Raw genomic sequence first — 19413 nt, forward strand, 5'->3', positions numbered from 1 at the left:
TCATTCCCAAGGTCTTACAGCCGATAAGATATGGCAACTATTTCAGAGAGGTCACTCTACTGATGACCACTTTGATTTCCATGGTTCTGGACTCTGAGCACTCACCCACGCTCATTATCTGCAGTGAACATGCCCCATACAGTGTCTGGATGCTCCCTTTCTGTAGGGGTAGCTGCAATAAAAGGAACCTGGCATTTCATCTGTGATGTGTGTAAATACTACCTGGTGTGATTTCCAGAAACTGTCCTCAATGTCCACTGTGCTCAGCTGCCCCTCCTGTCTGAGCCTTTTCATGGGAAACCCCCTCCACAAGTATAAACTATGACCTGGGCCACCTTCCCAAGGACAAGGTTCTGCCTCTTACTGCATGGCAGGCTGGCCCTCCTGCCCAGGACCTCTCAAGAGGAACATTTTGTGCAAAGACTGTATCTCCCATGAGGAGAACATCCTGGGCCAATCCCTTCAGGGAATAAGAGCATTTGAGAGCTTGAACCAAGCATTCTGAAGTATCTTGGTTCAAACCTGCATCTAGGGAGCCAAGTATCCCTTTTGTATTTGGTCTGTTAGGCACATCAGTTTTTTATGTAGTTTATCTTCATTTCCATCTTTTATCTTCATTAGTATTCTCTAATTATTTTAATCATGGTCTCTTTATATTATATATATATATATTACGTTCCCTTTTATTTACATTTCATAATTAACAGCTATGCTCATTACTTTTATAGTCCCATTTTAAGTTGTATAACATGTTGGCATCTAGCTGTTTTCTTAACCTTTGTTTGCCTGCGTAAATACTCTGTATGTTAAATTATAACAGAGAGGCTAAGAAAACTATGCTGAGACTTATTCATTTAAAATTCTGTTACATAATAGTTGTGTGACTGTGTAATTCACTTAACTTCTGAATCTCTACTTACTTACTATAAAATGTAAAGTACCTAAAGAACCAAATATAATTCCTGTTATAAAGGGTCAAGAAATGTTACATACCATTATTAGTAGTCACATTGCATCTTGTTTCATAGTGTTTATATGATTCTTAAATCATAGAAATTATGGGATATTTATCCCATCTGTACCATATATAAGGAGCCAGTTTTTCTTGCTAGTGGTGTCATATACCTTTTTACATGTAAAATCTACATACTTAGTTTTGTTCCACAGTTTCTGAATATGTTCATGTTACATATTTTTGTTTACTCAGCTGAGAACCAAGGCAGTATCTATTCCAGATTTGAAATGCTGCTTGCCCCAATATAATATTAATATCAATATACAATATTATCATTGCTTATGCTGTTTTCCTGGTTACTTATTGAATTATTTGTACATAGACAAGTCTACCAATTTATAGATCTATCTTATTGTGTATTGGCTTTCACTCTTAAAGGTTCATTGAAGATTTTGATGAAAATACTGATAAAGAAAAGTCTAAAAGCATATGTACTTTTTGTTTGATGAGTGCATAAATGTTTTGCTTAATAATGTCATCTTTACTTCCTGTTATGTTTCATTTGCTGTGAAAACTAGGTTTATGAAATTATTCCTTTTCCTCCCACTACACCTTCTCACTTTCAGGCTTTATCACTACAAGCTAACCCATGTTGGCATGATCTTATCCTGACTTGGGTCAGAAACAAACAAACAAAGTTGTTTTTGCACTTTTTCCTCAAACTCTACCCTTGTTAGTTTGGAATCTTTTTCTCTGATTAAAAAAAATTGTTTAAAACAGCCACCTTCCGTTGCTTAAAACTTCTGTCTCTTCAGATAGATGGATTTCTCTAGTTACCTCCTCCATATACACTCTATTTTATATTATATTATTACCTCAGTTTCCTGAGCTATAGAAAGGGAATCTTAAGTATAGCTACTTCTTATTATAGTTATAAGAATTCAAAGAGTTAATACAAAGTTATGAAAACTGTCTGGCTCATAATATGTCTATGAATGAGTAGTATTACCATTATATTAGTCAGTTTTTATCAACCTCATTTTTTCCATGTAAATGCTGTTTTATTTATTATGTAGTTGCTGATATTTGTGATATGTGGCTGGAACTTTGCTTATATTAAATATTTATTGTTGTTTCTCTTGGCTTATTGTTTCTAAGATGAATGACTTTATAAATCTGCACATAGAATACCATCTTTCCTAGACATTGTAATGTTTCAATTTTGAAAGGAGAGAAGAGGTTCCATTTTCTCTTACTCAAGTCACTTAATCTCTGAAAACCAAATTTCATAATTTATTTCTGAAAGTTCTAATTACCCTGTCTCTTATCTGCTTGGTTCTGATCCCATAAATAACAGGGTTGAGAGCAGGTGGGATGACAGCATAAAAGTTAGCAAGAAGAATGTGGATGTATTGAGGAACATTTCGGCCAAAACAGTGGGTCAGGAAGGAGAAAAATGCTGGCGTATAGAAGGCCAACATGACACAGACATGGGAGCCACATGTGCTGAGTGCCTTTAGTCGGGCATCCCTGGAAGGTAGGCAGAAAACAGCACGGAGGATCTGGACATAGGACATGACAATGGCTATAATGTCAAACACCAAGATGGAGATGGCTCCTAAGCCATAGATGATGTTCACCTTTATGCTGGCACAGGACAGGTGGGCAATGCCCATGTGCTCACAGTATGTGTGGGGGATGATTTGGTGTCCACAGAAGGATAACCTTAGAATGAGCAGAACAAAGGGGATTGCAACAGCTAAGGGTCTCAGGAGGATGATCAGTGCTATAACTGATACCACCTTGTTTGTCAGCACCAATGTGTAGCGAAGAGGGTTACAGATGGCCACATAGCGATCATAGGCCATGGCCATGAGCACAGCCGACTCCATGCCAGTGCATAGGTGGATGAAGAACATCTGGATAAAGCAGCCCTCAAAGGAGATTTCTCCCATCTTGAACCAGAACATGCCAAGCATCTTGGGGATGGTGGATGTGGACAGGCCCAGGTCAATAGATGACAGAATGGCTAGGAAGTAGAACATTGGCTGATGGAGACTATGTTCAGTCTGAATCACAAAAATAATTGTAATATTTCCCAGTAGGGCAGTCAAATATACAATACAAAATGGAAAACTAATCCACATATGCACATCTTCTAGCCCTGGAACTCCCAATAGGAGGAAAAAGGACGGATGGAACTGTGTGCCATTAGGAGGGATCATGCTGCTCCTGTGGCACTTTTACAGCTGCACATATCATGGACCAGATGTCTCATTCACTGAGAGGCTGCAGCTCTTCTTGTCCAGTTTTATTGATTTATTACAGAATTATACAACATATGTGTAATATTTTTAATCATCAAGCCCATCATGACATAACTGTGTGACTTTTGTGAAAACTAAAATACATGTCATTCTTGTTTAATTTCAATAAGCTAATCAGATTCATTACATTTATTTTCATTCATTCCTTTAATATAATTTACTAAAACATTACTCAAAATGGATCAAAGACTTAAACATAAGAAAAGATACAATAAAACTCCTTGAAGAAAATATAGGCAAAACATTATCTGACATACATCTCAACAATGTTCTCCTAGAACAGCCTACTCAAGCAATAGAAATAAAAGCAAGAATAAACAAATGGGACCTAATGATACTTACAAGCTTCTGCACAGCAAAGGAAACCATAAGTAAAACAAAAAGACAACCTACAGAATGGGAAAAAATTTTTGCAAATGAAACCAACAAAGGCTTGATCTCCAGAATATATAATTAGCTCATATGACTTAATAAGAAACAACCAAACAACCCAATCCAAAAATGGGCAAAAGACCTAAACAAGCAATTCTCCAAGGAACACATACAAATGATCAATAGGCACATGAAAAAATGCTCAATATCACTAATCAGAGAAATGAAAATCAAAATGACAGTGAGGTATCACCTCACACCAGTCAGAATGGCCATCATTCAAAAATCCACAAATGACAAATACTGGAGAGGCTGTGGGGAACAGGGAACCCTCCTTCACTGCTGGTGGGAATGTAGTTTGGTGCAGCCACTGTGGAAAACAGTATGGAGATTCCTCAAAAGACTAGGAATAGACTTACTGTATGACCCAGGAATCCCGCTCCTGGGCATATATCCAGAAGGAACCCTACTTCAGGATGACACCTGCACCCCAATGTTCATAGCAGCACTATTTACAATAGCCAAGACATGGAGACAGCCTAAATGTCCATCAACAGATGACTGGATAAAGAAGTGGTATATTTATACAATGGAATACTACTCACATAAAAACCGACAACATAATGCCATTTGCAGCAACATGGATGCTCCTGGGGAATGTCATTCTAAGTGAAGTAATCCAGAAAGAGAAAGAAAAATACCATATGAGATCGCTCATATGTGGAATCTAAAAAAGGAAAAACAAACAAACAAACAAAGCATAAATACAAAACAGAAACAGACTCATAGACATAGAAAACAAACTTGTGGTTGCCAAGGGGGCGGGGGGTGGGAAGGGATGGATGGGATTTCAAAATGTATAGATAGATAAGAATAGATTAACAAGATTGTACTGTATAGCACAGGGAAATATACACAAGATCTTATGGTAGCTCACAGAGAAAAAAATGTGACAATGAATATATATATGTTCATGTATAACTGAAAAATTGTTCTCTATACTGGAATGTGACACAACATTATAAAATGATTATAAATCAATAAAAAATTTACTAAAACATTTATCAAGGACCAATAAGTTATCAGGCAAATGGACAGATATCTGGTGTACAAAGGTAAATCAAACATTGTTACTCCCTTTTTTTATTGAAATGTAGTCAGTTTACAATGTTGTGATGTTGTATTAATTTCTGGTGTATAGCATAGTAATTCAGATATACATATATCTGACTTTACATAATGGCCTGTGGAGTATTACATAAAAATACAAGTTTTAAGTCCAGACCCTAGAAATTTTGAATCAGTAGGTATGGTATAACACGTCATGATTTCTGTAAAGATTCTGTAATTAATCTGATTCAATTTTTTTTGACATTTGGGAACTGCTGCAGAACAAGATATTGTACATAAGCAGTTATAATATGAGTTAGAATGTGTTAAAATATGTGTACATTTAATAAAAGAATGTATAATTCAGTATCTCATAACCCTGACTTTATATGCCCTTTTCCCTTCTTAGAATTCTCGAAACAAAGTATAGTCACTGATTCTACGCTATACTATGATACTCTCAGGTTTTGTGGTGCTTTATCCCTTCCCTCAGCTGGAGTTACTTGTGGGAAATCTTTTGCTTTACTACATGTATATCTTCCAAGGACTTAAAAAGATACATATTAGCAGGTCTCAAAAGAAGTATGTCAAAGTAGAGTGAACTGGTATGTGGTAAATATAATCATCATTATCATCATCATCACCATCAGCTACTAAAGTTTTCTTTAGGATTTCCCTGTGCCCATGCTCCCCTGTTAGAGGGGAAATAATAAGAAAAAAACATAGAATTGACCTCGATGAGACATTTTCTGTCTTTTGGAGATTTCTGAAGTTCAGAAATTCTCCGAACCCTACTTATTCTCCAACTCTCATGAAGAAAACTTCCATGAATTTCACAATTATTGTGCAAAAGTACCAACTGATATGGGAAGGAATTTTGTTGTTGTTGTTGACTCTATTCATAGGAAGAATTGTAATTTAGGAGGACAAAGCGTTTCAGTTGACTAGTTATGATTGGGCAAGAAAAAAGAATAACAAAGTAGCATAGACTCAGATTATCTTGAGATGTGATTAATAGTGGCGCTATATACCCAAGAGCAGTAATTTGTAGGTAGAAATATATAAAGGGCTTTCTGTGACTATAACTTAGGCTCACGTAACCAAAACTGACTTTGTGATATGTAATAATGGATAAAGGTCGGGATTTGAAGCTTAAAAAAAAAAATTAAATAATAGTTCTACTTCTTTCAAGCTGTCTGGTAATATTCAAGACCTTGTTTTCTAAAAAAAAAAAAAAAAAAAGAAAGAAAGAAAGAAAAAACAAAAAAACCCCACATTCTTCACATATAACTTTGAAATAATAATACGTATGTTGCAAGTTTTATTTAGGAATTATAAGAAACATGGATAATGTATTAGGAGGTCAACGTAAATTAGGAAATTCTAATACTCTAAGTGCTAAATTATTTGAATTTTTCCACTTGTTGGTGTTACATTGCTGTTGTAGTATTTGTCTTAAATTCCAATTAGGAAAAAAATTTAAAGCAGTTTATAGAAATGAAATTTAGATAGACTATTCTTTAAAGATTCTAGATGTATATGGATCTAGAAATGTTTGGAATTGGTTCTATAAATGAGTCAAGCCTTTTAAAAATATTTTGCAATATCTTTGGAAACTTAAGGAATCTTGATATGATATTTTTCACTACTATGTTATAGCAGAATGGTAATAGCTAAGAGAAGGCAAGAGTGACAAGATTGAAGGCTAAGATACAACCACAGTAGGCAAAGTAAAAAGGGAGATAAAGGACAAAGTCAGAGAACACAGAAAGTTATAGAGGTATTTTCATATGCACACACACATATCACTAATATTTAAGAATGAAATTTAATAAAGTCTTTGTTGCAGTATGCATCTGAATCTGTATATACTTACTATCTTGTTACCCTCTAGGCTCACTGATACTTTCCATATTCAATTAGCTTTCCTTTTTTTGTCATCTTTTTAATCTCTTCAATCTACATCTCAATGAAATGGCCACAGTAAATAGTTCCTGTCTTATTGGGTCCTTTCTGCCCCCAAAGCCAAACTTACCAGCAAAGCTTTCTGAATTAGCTAGTTAATCTGGCCCAGAATGTTTCTGTGTCATGTACTCTGACTGAAATGGGAGATTTATACTGTAAACACTACCCTTAAAAATGTAGTGTCTTCAAACATCATTGCTCTCTAGAGAATAGAGGTGCCCAGAGGCACTGAGCTACATGCTTCATACATGAAGCATAACATAGTGATTTAAAAAGTCCTGATCCTGGATGCCGATTCCCAAGCTTGGGGTGACTACTGATGAATTGCCTTATCTCTAAGCAGGAGAGGCTCTGAGGAGGGCTTACTGCCAATGCTGTCTCTTCAAAATTCCTCTAGTTCTAGATTCCCTCTCGTGGGCCCCATGTATCAGTCCAGGTCATAGAGAATCTGAGGTGATTTTATATAAATGTTTGGCAAGTCATTCTGGATTTTTTTTTTCTTTTCATTACTGTGTTGTTTATCTTGCTTTTATCTGGTCAGTTTCTCCAAAACTTACCTGCCCCTCACCCTAGTCCTAAACATATTCAACCTTAAATATAATCATGAAAAAATTGAAGCCCGGTTAGTATTCTTCACTTCATGGAGTCGGGTATTTGTTAGAACTTAATTGGGGGAAATGATATAATAAAATAATGCCCAGTTGTTTTGAACACAAATCCTCCCTTCTTTCAGGTTCTTATTAACAGTAAAATAAGACAAGGTTAAATTTAATGGTAAAAAACTAGAGGCCTAGGGAAAGAAATATGAGATATAGGAAATTGGCTCAGTGGATGGACTTTGAGACAGATTGTATAGATTTGTATCCTATCTCCCCTACTTAATGGACATATGAGTTTGTGCAAGAAATTTAATCTTTGTCTCCATTTTCTTCTCTATGATGAGCAGAGTAATACCCAGTACAAAACATTGTTGTGAATATTTAAAAAACTAACACTTATACAGCAATTAAAACATCTCCTGAGATATAGTAAGGAATTTGTAACTGTTTGTTGATAATAATCGAAGCTACTTAGCTAATACTGAATATTCTCGGGCTGTGATACTCTATGGAAGCTCATACTGATTGGAGTTGCCATGGAGACGTCTTCTAGAATTCACTCCTGGAGTTATAGGGGAGTCAATAAATGACATCATCTTCCTTGTCTAGATTTATCGCCAATAACGAACAAAACATAAATCAAACAAATGACTTTTAGAACATCAGCATTAATACTGAGTAAAAGCTCTGTATTGTTTCTTATCTTACTCAGACATCTAAACTGGCAGACTGGGCTTTTTAACAGTCTTTGCTCCACACTCTTCACTTACCACAGAACCTTAGGTGTCTGTTCGCAGCAGTAGAGTCTTGTTAGGAAACTCATTGGGATTCATGGATTTTGGAGAGTGACCCTGGGGTCTGCAATGTCAGCACTATCATATGACAAATACATGTGTATTTCTAGATTCCCTATTCAGTATATTCATTTTTTGTTTATTCCTTTATCAATTGTCTTCTTTCATAATTTCAACAGTGTATTAAAATTCTTTACATCTCATATAGTATGTCCTGTTTCTTCTAGGTCTGTAATGTAACTTCTGGCTGATTGATTTTTTATACACTTTTTTAAGGTTTTAGGTAAACTTTAAAAAAATTAGAACACTTGTAGGTTAAAGAAAAATGCACATGTGGTAAAGAGAGTTTTCATATAACCCACACAGAATTTCTCCCATCAACATTGTACATTAGTATGGTCATTTGTTACAATTAATGAGCCAATATTAACCAAAGTTCATATATTAATAAAGTTCATATATTATTCAAGTTCATATATTATTCAGGTTCCCTCAGTTTTACCTAATGTTCTTTTTCTCTTATGGGATCCTATCCAGGACACCAAATTACACTTATCAGTTATGTCTAGTTAGACCTCTTAGGATTGTCTTGACTGTTACAGTTTCTCAGACTTTTCTTGGTTTTGTTAACTTGACAGTTTTTAGGAGTACTGGTCTGATTTTTGTAAAATGTTCCTTAGTTGAGATTAGTCTGATTATTTTTCTCATGATTAAACTAGAGTTATGTGATTTGGGGAAGAAGATCAGTGAGGTAACATACCATTTGTATCAAAACATATCAAGAGCTCCTACTATCAATGTGGTTTTATCACCTGGCTAAGGTAGTGCTTGTCAAGATCCTCTTTCTCCCACATTGTGGGAGCCCATGATTGGGTTAACAAATTGTAACAGACCCCAGCCACTTGTCTCCTTAAAGAAGAGCAAATGTGCTTAGTAACTGCCTTGTTTGCATAGTTGAGGTTTTAGATAGCACTCTACTCTAAGCAAAGCAATGACCGAGGCCTTCGGCTATAAACACTGGGCGTGCCTTCTATTAGATAATCTTCTATCCCCAAAGTAAGGAACTGGCTGGTCTGATGGTCTGCTTTAACATATCTATAAGAATGTATCTTCCTCCCCTCTTCCCATGACTTCCCTAAAGGTAAACTGTAGGCCCCCAAAGGAACGAGTCTTGGGCTGGAATGGTAAACAAGTTATAAAAAGCTGCAGACTCAGAGGTGAGAAGGCTGGTTAGCCAATGACTGGTAAGATCCCCAGAGGGGGGCAACCTAAGACAGGTACAGCCTCCTGAGTCCAAGAAAAATGTTAAGCAGCTGCTTCTCATACGCTCCTCCCTGATAAGCTGTAAGGCTTGCTGATGCCAACATGAACATGATTTATCAAAACCTAAAGGGTCTTCTGACCTTGAGCCAGACTCTACAATCTCAATCCCACCCTGTCTTTCCCTAAATTCCTGCATTCCATCACACAACTGTCAGTGATCTCTCCTTTGATTGTACACAATAAATGTGGGAGCATGTGAGAGGTTCGTGGAGTTGGCTCCCGACTCCCTCTCGCTCTCTTGACTTTTTCCACAGAGTCTCGAGTAATTCATTCCATCTCGGTGGGACTTCTGCTGACCAGAACCCACAACTGGTGACGAACCCACACCACATCTCCAAGTTTACTCTGTGGAAGCAAGTTACAACGTACATCCCCCGAATTACACAGTGAGATGTTATCCTCCACTTCCTTAAGATGGAGTATCCTCATAAATTGTTTGGAATTTTTTGCATAAGCAATAAATCTAGTTCCTCCATTTGTTTATGTATTCAATTATTTATTTGTCAGTATAGACTCATAAATACTTATTTTATATTTTAGGCTATAATCCAATACGGCTTTATTCTGTAACGTTTTCCGGCTTTGGCTACTGGGCGCTCTTTCAGTCAGCTCCTATGTCCCTTTGACACATCCCATAATTGTATGTTCTTATTTGGGGGGAGAGGGTGGTAATTTTCTTACTTTCTACCACCACAAGATGCTGTAGGTTTATCTTATGTATCACTTGCCCTAGGCTTAGAATGTGATATTTCTTTAAGGGTCACTGGTTTCCTTAGTTGGATAATGGTATTAGAAACAAAATTCTGGGTGCTGAGTATGCTTTACTGCTGGGTTGTCATTACTTTAAGGCCCTCTCAGCTGACAGCAAGGAAATATATGTGTGTATACTAACCTGTGTATGTTATACATATTTAGAAAGATTTGTCATCTGTTTAAAGATATCATTGTGATGTCTCTAACTAACCCATTACCGAATGAATTCTAGTATCCTCTCATGTTTATTGGTAAACTACCACTCCAACAATGAGAGACCTGGCATCCACCATATACCATGCATTTAAATAATTGCTTAATAGCAGTGTTAGAATTGTTAACCTATGACCCAAGGGGAAAAATGTATCTGCTAGTGTTTGGTGCTTATGTATGTATTTCTTTTTGCCTTTAGTCTCCACAGACTCCACTCATGTCCAAAGTTACTTAGGTTGACACATTTTCCCCTACAAACTTTAGTGAGGATTTTTCCTACATTTGTACTACATTATGTTTGTCAAGAGTTTGCATTTCATCTTGGGATACCCTGAACTCCTTAATGATTTTTTTAAAAATTTGATTCATCTTTTGTGTGGTAAAATTTTATGGACTTTGTGAAATGTGTAATATCATATATCCACCATTATAGTACCATATAGAATAGTTTTACTAACTTAAAACTTCCCATGTTCTTCACTTATTCAATATCCCTGAACTCTTCCTCCCCTTGGCAAACATAGATATGTTTGCTGTCTCTGTAGTTTCGCTTTCTAGAGAATTTTTTTTGCTAGAATCACACAAAATGAGGCTTTTTCCACTTAGTAGTATGCATTTAAGATTCGTCTATGCCTTTTTATAGTTTGCTGTCTCATTTCTTATTAATGCTGAATAATATTAATTGTATTATGTACAATGGATGTACCACAGTTTGGATATGTATTTGTGTATTGAAGGTCATCTTGACTACTTCCAGTTCTTGGCAAAAGTTGCTATAAATATTCATATGTATGTTTTTGTTTGGACATAGTTTTCAAACCAATTGGGTAAATTCCTTGGAGTGTAATTGATGGATCATATGGTAAAATTATATTTAGCTTTGTAAGAAACTTCTAAACTTTCTTCCAAGTGACTCTGCTATTTTTTTCATTCTCACTAAAAAATGAATGAAAGTGTCCATCAATGGATGGATGCATAATGAAGATTCATACACACACACACACACACACACACACACAGGAATACTATTCTGCCATTAAAAAGATAAAATCTTGCCATTTGTGACAACATGGATGGATCTTGAGGGTATTATGTTAAGTGAAATAGGTCAGATGGAGAAAGACAAATACCATATGATTTCACTTATGTGTGGAATATAAAAAACTAATAGACAAGCAGAAAACAAAATGAATGAACACACCAACCAAACAAAGCCAAACACATAAATACAGAGAACAGAGTGGTGATTTCGAGGGACTTAGAGGGTGAAATGGGTGAAAAGGGGGTGGACTGTATGTGTGGAAAATAAATTTTTGATGGTGCACACACTGTAGGATATACAGAAGTAGAAATACAATGTACATACAAAAAAATGAGTGAAAGGTACTATCACTTTGTATCCTCACCTACCCTTGGTATTGCTCTTTTTATTTATTTATTTTAGCCATCTTTTGAGATACGTAGTAGAATCTTATTGCATTTGTTATTTGAAATTCTTCAATGAAAAAATAAGTTGAGCATCTCTTCATATGTTTATTTTCCATCTGTGGACATTATATATAAAAGAAAGTGATGTTGAGCAAGTGAGAGAGAGAGCTGAGGGGAACCTGGACTTGAAGAGATATTTCCAGTGCTTTTGCGACTAAACCACTAAGCCCTACCTGCCTTTTATATGTAGGGCATGGAAGCATAAAGCAAAGTTTATGGTTGAATACAATGAACACAATAAATATAACAGCCATTGTTAGAACATGAATTTAAAGCTGCCCTTTAAAGTTTTAATAGAGAACATCATTTCTTGCAGATTAACACATCTGAGTCCTGTCAAACAGACCAACTGGAAATATGTATGAACTTTCCCTCTAAAGGTAGGACACTATGAATTTAATTTCTTTGAAGAATGGTATTGGTAATCCTGTGTGACATTGAAGGTGGGGGAGGAATCACATATTGGGCTTTTAAATCAGTGTATAAAATTAAATACACAATTTATTAATGTGAAAATTTATTATTTAATGTATGTCTTATTCTTTAATAATATTAAATTTGGGTTATACTTAAAATGGCACGCAATGTCCAAATTAAGGAAAACACTGGAAAGAATGCTGTTGGATGCACTTTGACAAAAGAAGCCATCAAAAATACATTATGTGCGTCTTCCTATCCCTAAGAGAAAAGAGCATTTAATGTGCTCAGAGTTCACAGGAAATAAATTCTTGAGATAATCATACTCACACATCTCTTATGTGACCCCCTCCCCCATTAATTCCTTTTAAAAAGTTTTTACTGAAGTCTCTAGTTCACATTCCTTGTAGTAATGTTGCAGTCATTGTAATAACATTAGACAGTGAACTTACCATCAGGTTGTTTTTAGCCTTCTGCCCAGTCACTCACTCTTATGTTCTATGTCATTATTTTTATGTGCACATCACTTTCTGCTAGCATCAAATTCAGGAAGAATAATTGTTAAAAAATATTTGATGCCCAGGAGTCATGTTGGAGATACGTACTTATAAGGTTACAGAAAACATTTTTATAAGAATATCCAGGAAATTCTGGTGAAAGTTGCTTACTTTGAAAGTATTTTCTACCTGAACTTGCCTGAGACTAACCTACTTTGGCAAAGCATCAAGTCCCAAAGGATGTATGTTTATTGCATTTTACAAATCAAGAGGCAGAAGTGGCCCGTATAAATAGAAACTTGCCTAAATATATTTAACCTGTGGTAATACACACACACTCATCTGAGGCAGGTAAAAGACTGATCAGACATGACTCAAAATCCTACTGTTAGAATTCTATGCATTCAAGCTTCTTTTATGTTCATGATTTTCATTCTTTAATACAACAAAAGGGAAGTAGTTGCACAGTAGGAGAACATGGTGTCTGTAGATTTTCATGAACAGAAAGGAGAAAGGTACTAAAACAAAAGGGAAGGACTGGAAACATTTTAAAAACTCTACTCCATAGCCCAGTGATGTCCTCAGAGAGTCAGGCACATCAAAATTTATACCTGAGAAATTGACCAAGACCTTTCTTACTTTAAATTCAAGTTCAGCTCTCTTTTCAGAGAAAACATGTCAGTTGACATAGACTAATTATGCCCAGCTGGAATATGATCCTGTTTTCAAACACAGGGACCAGGAGTTTCGCTAAATCTCTGTAGTTGAAAATGAAAGGACTTCCAATGGGATGTTTTCCCTAACTGTAAGGTAACCCTACATTCCACAAAAATAAGCACTCAACACCAATATGGAGAGGAAATATTGGGATTTAAGACTAGAAGGTAATCTCCAAAGTTTGTTCCTTTAGGATCTGTAGGATCTTTTGCTATAAGGAACACTTAAAAAGATAACCTTGAATAGAGTTAAAGTTAGCTACTTTAACACACCCCCAAGAACTAAGGAAACAAAAGACCCTACTTTGAGGTGAAAATACGGACCACATGCTCACGACTCTGCTTTGTCCTCACACCATAGATGATAGGATTGAGGGCAGGTGGGATGACCACACAGAGATTGGCAATAAGGATGTGGACATAATGGGGAATTTTTTGTCCAAATCGGTGGGTGAGGAAGGAGAACAGGGAGGGTGTATAGAAAACACACATGACCCCTACATGTGACCCACACGTGTTCAGGGCTTTGTGACGAGCATCTCGAGATGGGAGATGGAAAACTGCACAGAGGATGTAGGCATAAGAGATTCCAACCAGAGCCACATCCAAAATGAGGAAAGAAGCCACCAAAAGCCCATAAATGGCATTAATCCGAATGCTGGTACAGGCCAACTTGGCAATGCCCATATGCTCACAGTAGGAGTGGGCAATAATTCGAGCCTCACAGAAGGGCAGACGATAAGTTAGGTAGAGAATGGGCAACATAAGCAAAACTGGGTGCATTATAATACCAACACCAGTGCCTGCTAGAACTCGGGGTATCAGGATGGTTGTGTAGTGGAGAGGTGCACAGATGGCCACATGGGGGTCAAAAGCCATTGCCAGCAGGACTGCAGACTCCATTCCTGTGAAGGTGTGTATCAGAAACATCTGGGCCACACAGGCTCCAAAGCCAATTTCATGAGCATTAAACCAGAAGATACCCAGCATCCGGGGCACTGCGGATGTGGAGAGGGCCAGATCTATGGCAGATAAGATGGCTAGAAAGTAGAACATGTGGTCTCGCAGAGTACAGTCAGACCAGATAATCAGCAAAATGGTAGCATTGCCCAGCAGAGCCATTAAGTAAATGAAGCAAAAAGGCAAGGAGATCCAGACATGGGCATCCTCAAGTCCTGGGATGCCTGTAAGGAAAAAGGTGTCTGGGTGGAAAGTGGAAGTGTTGATGTGGAGCATCTTGCCACTGATGAGAAGGCAAATAGTTGACCAACTCTAGAAGCAAAAATAAGAGTGATAAAGGCTCACACCTCCAATAGGCTTAATTTTTATTTTTTTTCTTATAAAAGGTAATGATACAACTTGTGTACGAAGGTAGGTATAGGCACAGACTGAGCACTTTTTAGTGGAAGGAAAATTAACTTTATGGAAATCTTTCCTCTGAAATACTAGATTCATATCTTATACTTGTTAGCTCAAACCCCATACAAAATATGCAATGAATTAAAGAAACATGAAGGAGTTTATGTTTATATTGAGATCTCAGTATTCTTTGAAGACAAAGTACACCTTACTTAAACATATCAACACAAAAATCACTCAGCATCAAGATACAGACACCTGCACACAGAACGTGATTATATATGTATAAGAACAGTGTTGTAACTAGATACAAAGAGTGATAGAAGTCAAGCAGGATTTCTTAAACTTGTTTGTTCAGTATCAATTTTTACAATGAATACCAGATCCAAAATGAAGAGGTATGCTGCTTTAGTTTATCCCTTCATACTTATTCATATACCCCCACAGACACACTGTACTGTGTCTAGATATAAAGAGATGCACAAAGATAGACAGCCACATTGTACTGTACATCAGATTTGAAAATAGTTACACAAAGATGGGAAAACCTGATACAATGTGCAGGAGACAAGTGATCTCTTTGATACTAATATTCTGATGGGATATATACAAATAAAGACTCTCCAAAGTTTTACAGGCTATCAAATTCCCAAGAACATCCCAAGATTTCTAGCAATTCTATCTTTCTTTGTATGAGTGTGGAGGAGAGGGGAGTTTGGGGGTGAGCAGTGAAAAGATTTGTTGAAAGGAGATGGTTTGAGAGAATAAAGACCCATTTCTAATGACAATGATGAAGGTCAGCCTCAGGCTGATGAAATCCATGCTCCTGATTTACCACCCTGCAGTTACGGTCTTTCTTTCTTTCTCTCTTTCTTCCACTCCTTGTCTCTCTTATTTTCTCTCTCTCTTTCTTTTCTTTCTTCCTTCTTTGCTTTCATTCTTCTTTCTTATTTTTTCTTCCTTCCTTTTTCTTTTTTTTCTTCCAGAAAAAAAGCAAAAAGAGATAACACAGCACTATAGAAAAAATAAGAAAGGGACAGAGAAGTATAGGATGAAAGGAAAGTAGGGAAGGAAAAGAGAAGATTAAAGACAGAAAAGAAAGAAGGAAGCATAAAGAATTAAGTAAAAAGGAAGGAAGAAAATAAGGGAGGAAGGAAAGAAAAAAGAAAGAAGAAAGAAAGGTAGGAAGGAAGGGAGGGAAGGAAAGTGGAAGGGGAGTCTCAGCTCCAAGTGACTCCTGTTAAAAGTGAGAGACAAAAGTCCAAATTTGGGGAATTATTTTAATAATGATATTAATAAGATAGAGCTTCCCCAGCCAGTAAATCCTGCAAGACTACTTAATCTCCATCTCCAGGCTTCTTACTTCTTTCCTTTCCCCTTGATAATCAACTTTATAAACCTGCACTTAACTCTGGGTCCATGATGGCCTTATTTTTTAATTATTATGATGGAAGACCATGCCCTAATACACAATTATCACTGGGAGTGGAGATCTTCATTTACAGCATAACTTAAGTTCCCTATCTCTATATAATATAGATAGTTATTTAAAAATTTAAATTGTTTCAACATGATCTAGTTCTTTCAGTCAGAAAATCCTTCTACAGTTGTGATATAGAATATATAATAAATTCAACCACAGCCTGTTCTTTAACTGGTGTACAAGGGTCTCTGATCCATCTACATCAAACATTTAATTGGAAGCTCACCTCCAGCAGGAATAGGGCTAGAGAGCTCTAGTGTATCTACTAAAGGGAACAACGACTTATACTACCTGTACTTAGGATCCTTTGGGGCCTGTCTGAAAACAAAGCCAACTCAAATCCTCTACATGAACCAGGAATAACACCGAGAGACTCCTGAGAAAGAGCCCATTATCTGCACGTGGGGCAGAGGGACTGATGTGGAGCCAGACAGCATCTTCTACTCCACATCGTTTCCCCAACACATATACATATTGTAAATAGAAAGTCAGAGTTACAAACTAATACTACCAAAACATATTGATATGAAGTGAACAGAACTTCTTATTGGCTAAATTTTGCATCCTGATTTTATTAGATATAACAATGCTATTTAGATCATAAATTACCAATATGTAAATCTTCCCTTCCCACATCCATGTCTCAGCACTCCTCAAAACTTTATTAACATATCATGACTGTCAAATAAGACAAAGTCTCTGATGTTTTTCCACGAGTACTAGTCTTACTGGTTGTAAATGTAAGTTAATAAAAATTAAATAAACAAAAATTAAATAAAATGAAGTACATTTAAATACAGGAAATAAATGGAAGCCAAAGAAAGGAAAGATGTGGTATCCTAATATTTCAAAGTCACAAATAAAAATGCATTTTTTCTATGTAAAAATAAAAGGAAAATAATATTACTTAGTCATAGAAAAATACAGGAACACCACTTACCAAAATTCCCATTCAGATGGTGATCCAGGAGGACTGGTAGATGATCTTCTCATTACATATGTCAGTTAAAGCACTTCTACTATTACATATTAACATAGACTATTGAAATTACTACAAATCTATAAATGACAAACAACTCAGTATTGAAAAAGGAACAAAAACTTAATCTGGTGATTTAAAAAAAGAGAGTATCTGACAAATATAAGAAAAAATTTTTCATCTCTGCTATGCATCAGGAAAATTCTAATTCAAACCACAATGTGACACTGTTAGCAGATAGAGGGACCCCTAAATTAGGAAGCCCACCAAAATGTGGGTCCTTGCTGCTGGCTGAGAAGGAATTCACACAGCAGAGGCATAGGAACCAAATAAACAGCTGCTTTGTTGCTCAGAAAGGGAAATGGAAGGAAATTGCTCGAACAAAGATATGGAAAGAAAGGGACTCAAACAGAAAGGAAGTGCTCCAGCAGGAAGCCATCAGCCAAAATGGCCAGTAGAGATGGCTGTGGGCCAGGACCAGCCAACAGGTCTTTTGTTAGAAAGCTCTGCCATCATTATCTTCATTCCAGTGGTGGTGTTAATTATTTTCTGCTATGGGCTCCTTCCTCCCTCACAGCTCAGCCCTGAAACAAAAAGCAATTAGCAAAAACTTTGGCTAGAACAAAGGAAGAGATACTGGGGTATGTCCTTGGATTTTGGGGAGCCAGCTGTGGGATAACAGAAACGTAGTCCTAAAGAAAGCACATGGAGATCTGGCTATTAACTTAGGCAATATAAATAGTGAAATGCTCTGCCGAAGCCACGTTACAAAGGCTCTTGAGACTCTATGGTTAAAGGCTCTCAAGATTAAAAAAAGTTTTGAATCTGGCTTTAAACCACTGGTAACTTAAAATTGGCCATGTTGGGAGAACTTCTTGACGGAAATATATTTTCCATTTTGTAAATGCTCCCCAAAATGTGTGTATATATACACATATGTTTGTGAGTACAGGTAAGTAAGTAGATACATACACATACACTTGCGTACGTGTGTGTGTGTACACTCCAGCCTGCAGATGGGGAATAGTGTTCTGTGTGTGCAAGCATGTGTTTCAGAAAGACTGTGCATGTGTTTCAGAAAGACTCTGTCAATGAGTTAAAAAGAAGGTGGGGAGGAGTGAGAGATACAGAATGGGAGGAATTAAAAGGTGGGAGAGAGTGATGTAGAAGACAGGCACAGAGATGATGGAAGGAAAGCAGAGAAATGTGTCATGATTTCTAAGTTTGAGAGTTTGCCTGTATCTTTGGAATCCAGCTTCTAGAAGGATAAAAGAAATGACCACCAAGTGAGAACTAACAATGCAATGAGGTGAAGTCCTTTTGGATTAATAGTTCATTGTAATGTCATAGTGAGATTGATACAATTATGAAGTGAATAGGCAAAAATATTTATTTTCCCCTTTCTAAAAAAGAATCACCAAGAAGAAAACGAGAAATATGGGGTCTTGGGAATAATACAGGAAGAAGACCCAATGGACATTGATTTAAGAAAAAAATTTTTATACACCTGAGTATAAAATTCTTGGTAAAAGAAGACAGAGAATGTTCAGTAATATTATATCACTTTTACCTCTAGCCAATCAACTTTAGTTTTATACTTATATATCTTCATTATATAGTGATACCTGACATTTTAGTCAATTTGAATAATAAACATATATAATAAGAAATAAAATATATATTTATAAAAATCACTAATAACTAAAGTGTTTTCCTCTGTATTTGCATACATATATGCCTTTAAAAGAATGGTGATTATATTTTTCTCTTTTTTTTACTCAGTATGTAATAGTGAAAGCTCTTGTCAAACTTTATTAATAGATATAATATATGTTCATTTAATCATCCCCCAATATTTTACAATTTTCCCAATATCTTACAATTGCCAGTAGTATATACATATATGATCCAAGTATGTAAATGTAATTTACAAATTTCTGTAAGTTTATACTGTAAATTTTTGTTTATAAGAGGGGACATATTTATCTTATTACATTTACATCTGAGACATCAAACAAGATACCTGCCACTGAATGTATTCTTTGTAAATTATGCATTTAATC

At 36.1% G+C, this 19413-nt stretch overlaps 2 protein-coding genes across 2 annotated transcripts; both read right to left on the reverse strand.

Annotated features, from left to right (window-relative positions):
- Positions 1-2241: 2241 nt before the first annotated feature.
- LOC105068542 (olfactory receptor 52E1-like) lies at positions 2242-3180 on the reverse strand. Its single transcript, XM_010954418.3, has one exon. The coding sequence runs from the start codon at positions 3178-3180 to the stop codon at positions 2242-2244; it is 939 nt and encodes a 312-aa protein (XP_010952720.3).
- A 10649-nt stretch (positions 3181-13829) lies between these two features.
- LOC105068543 (olfactory receptor 52J3-like) lies at positions 13830-14765 on the reverse strand. Its single transcript, XM_010954419.3, has one exon. The coding sequence runs from the start codon at positions 14763-14765 to the stop codon at positions 13830-13832; it is 936 nt and encodes a 311-aa protein (XP_010952721.2).
- Positions 14766-19413: the final 4648 nt, after the last annotated feature.

The sequence above is a fragment of the Camelus bactrianus genome, chromosome 10 (genome assembly GCF_048773025.1).
Source record: "Camelus bactrianus isolate YW-2024 breed Bactrian camel chromosome 10, ASM4877302v1, whole genome shotgun sequence".
Classification (NCBI taxonomy): Eukaryota; Metazoa; Chordata; class Mammalia; order Artiodactyla; family Camelidae; genus Camelus; species Camelus bactrianus.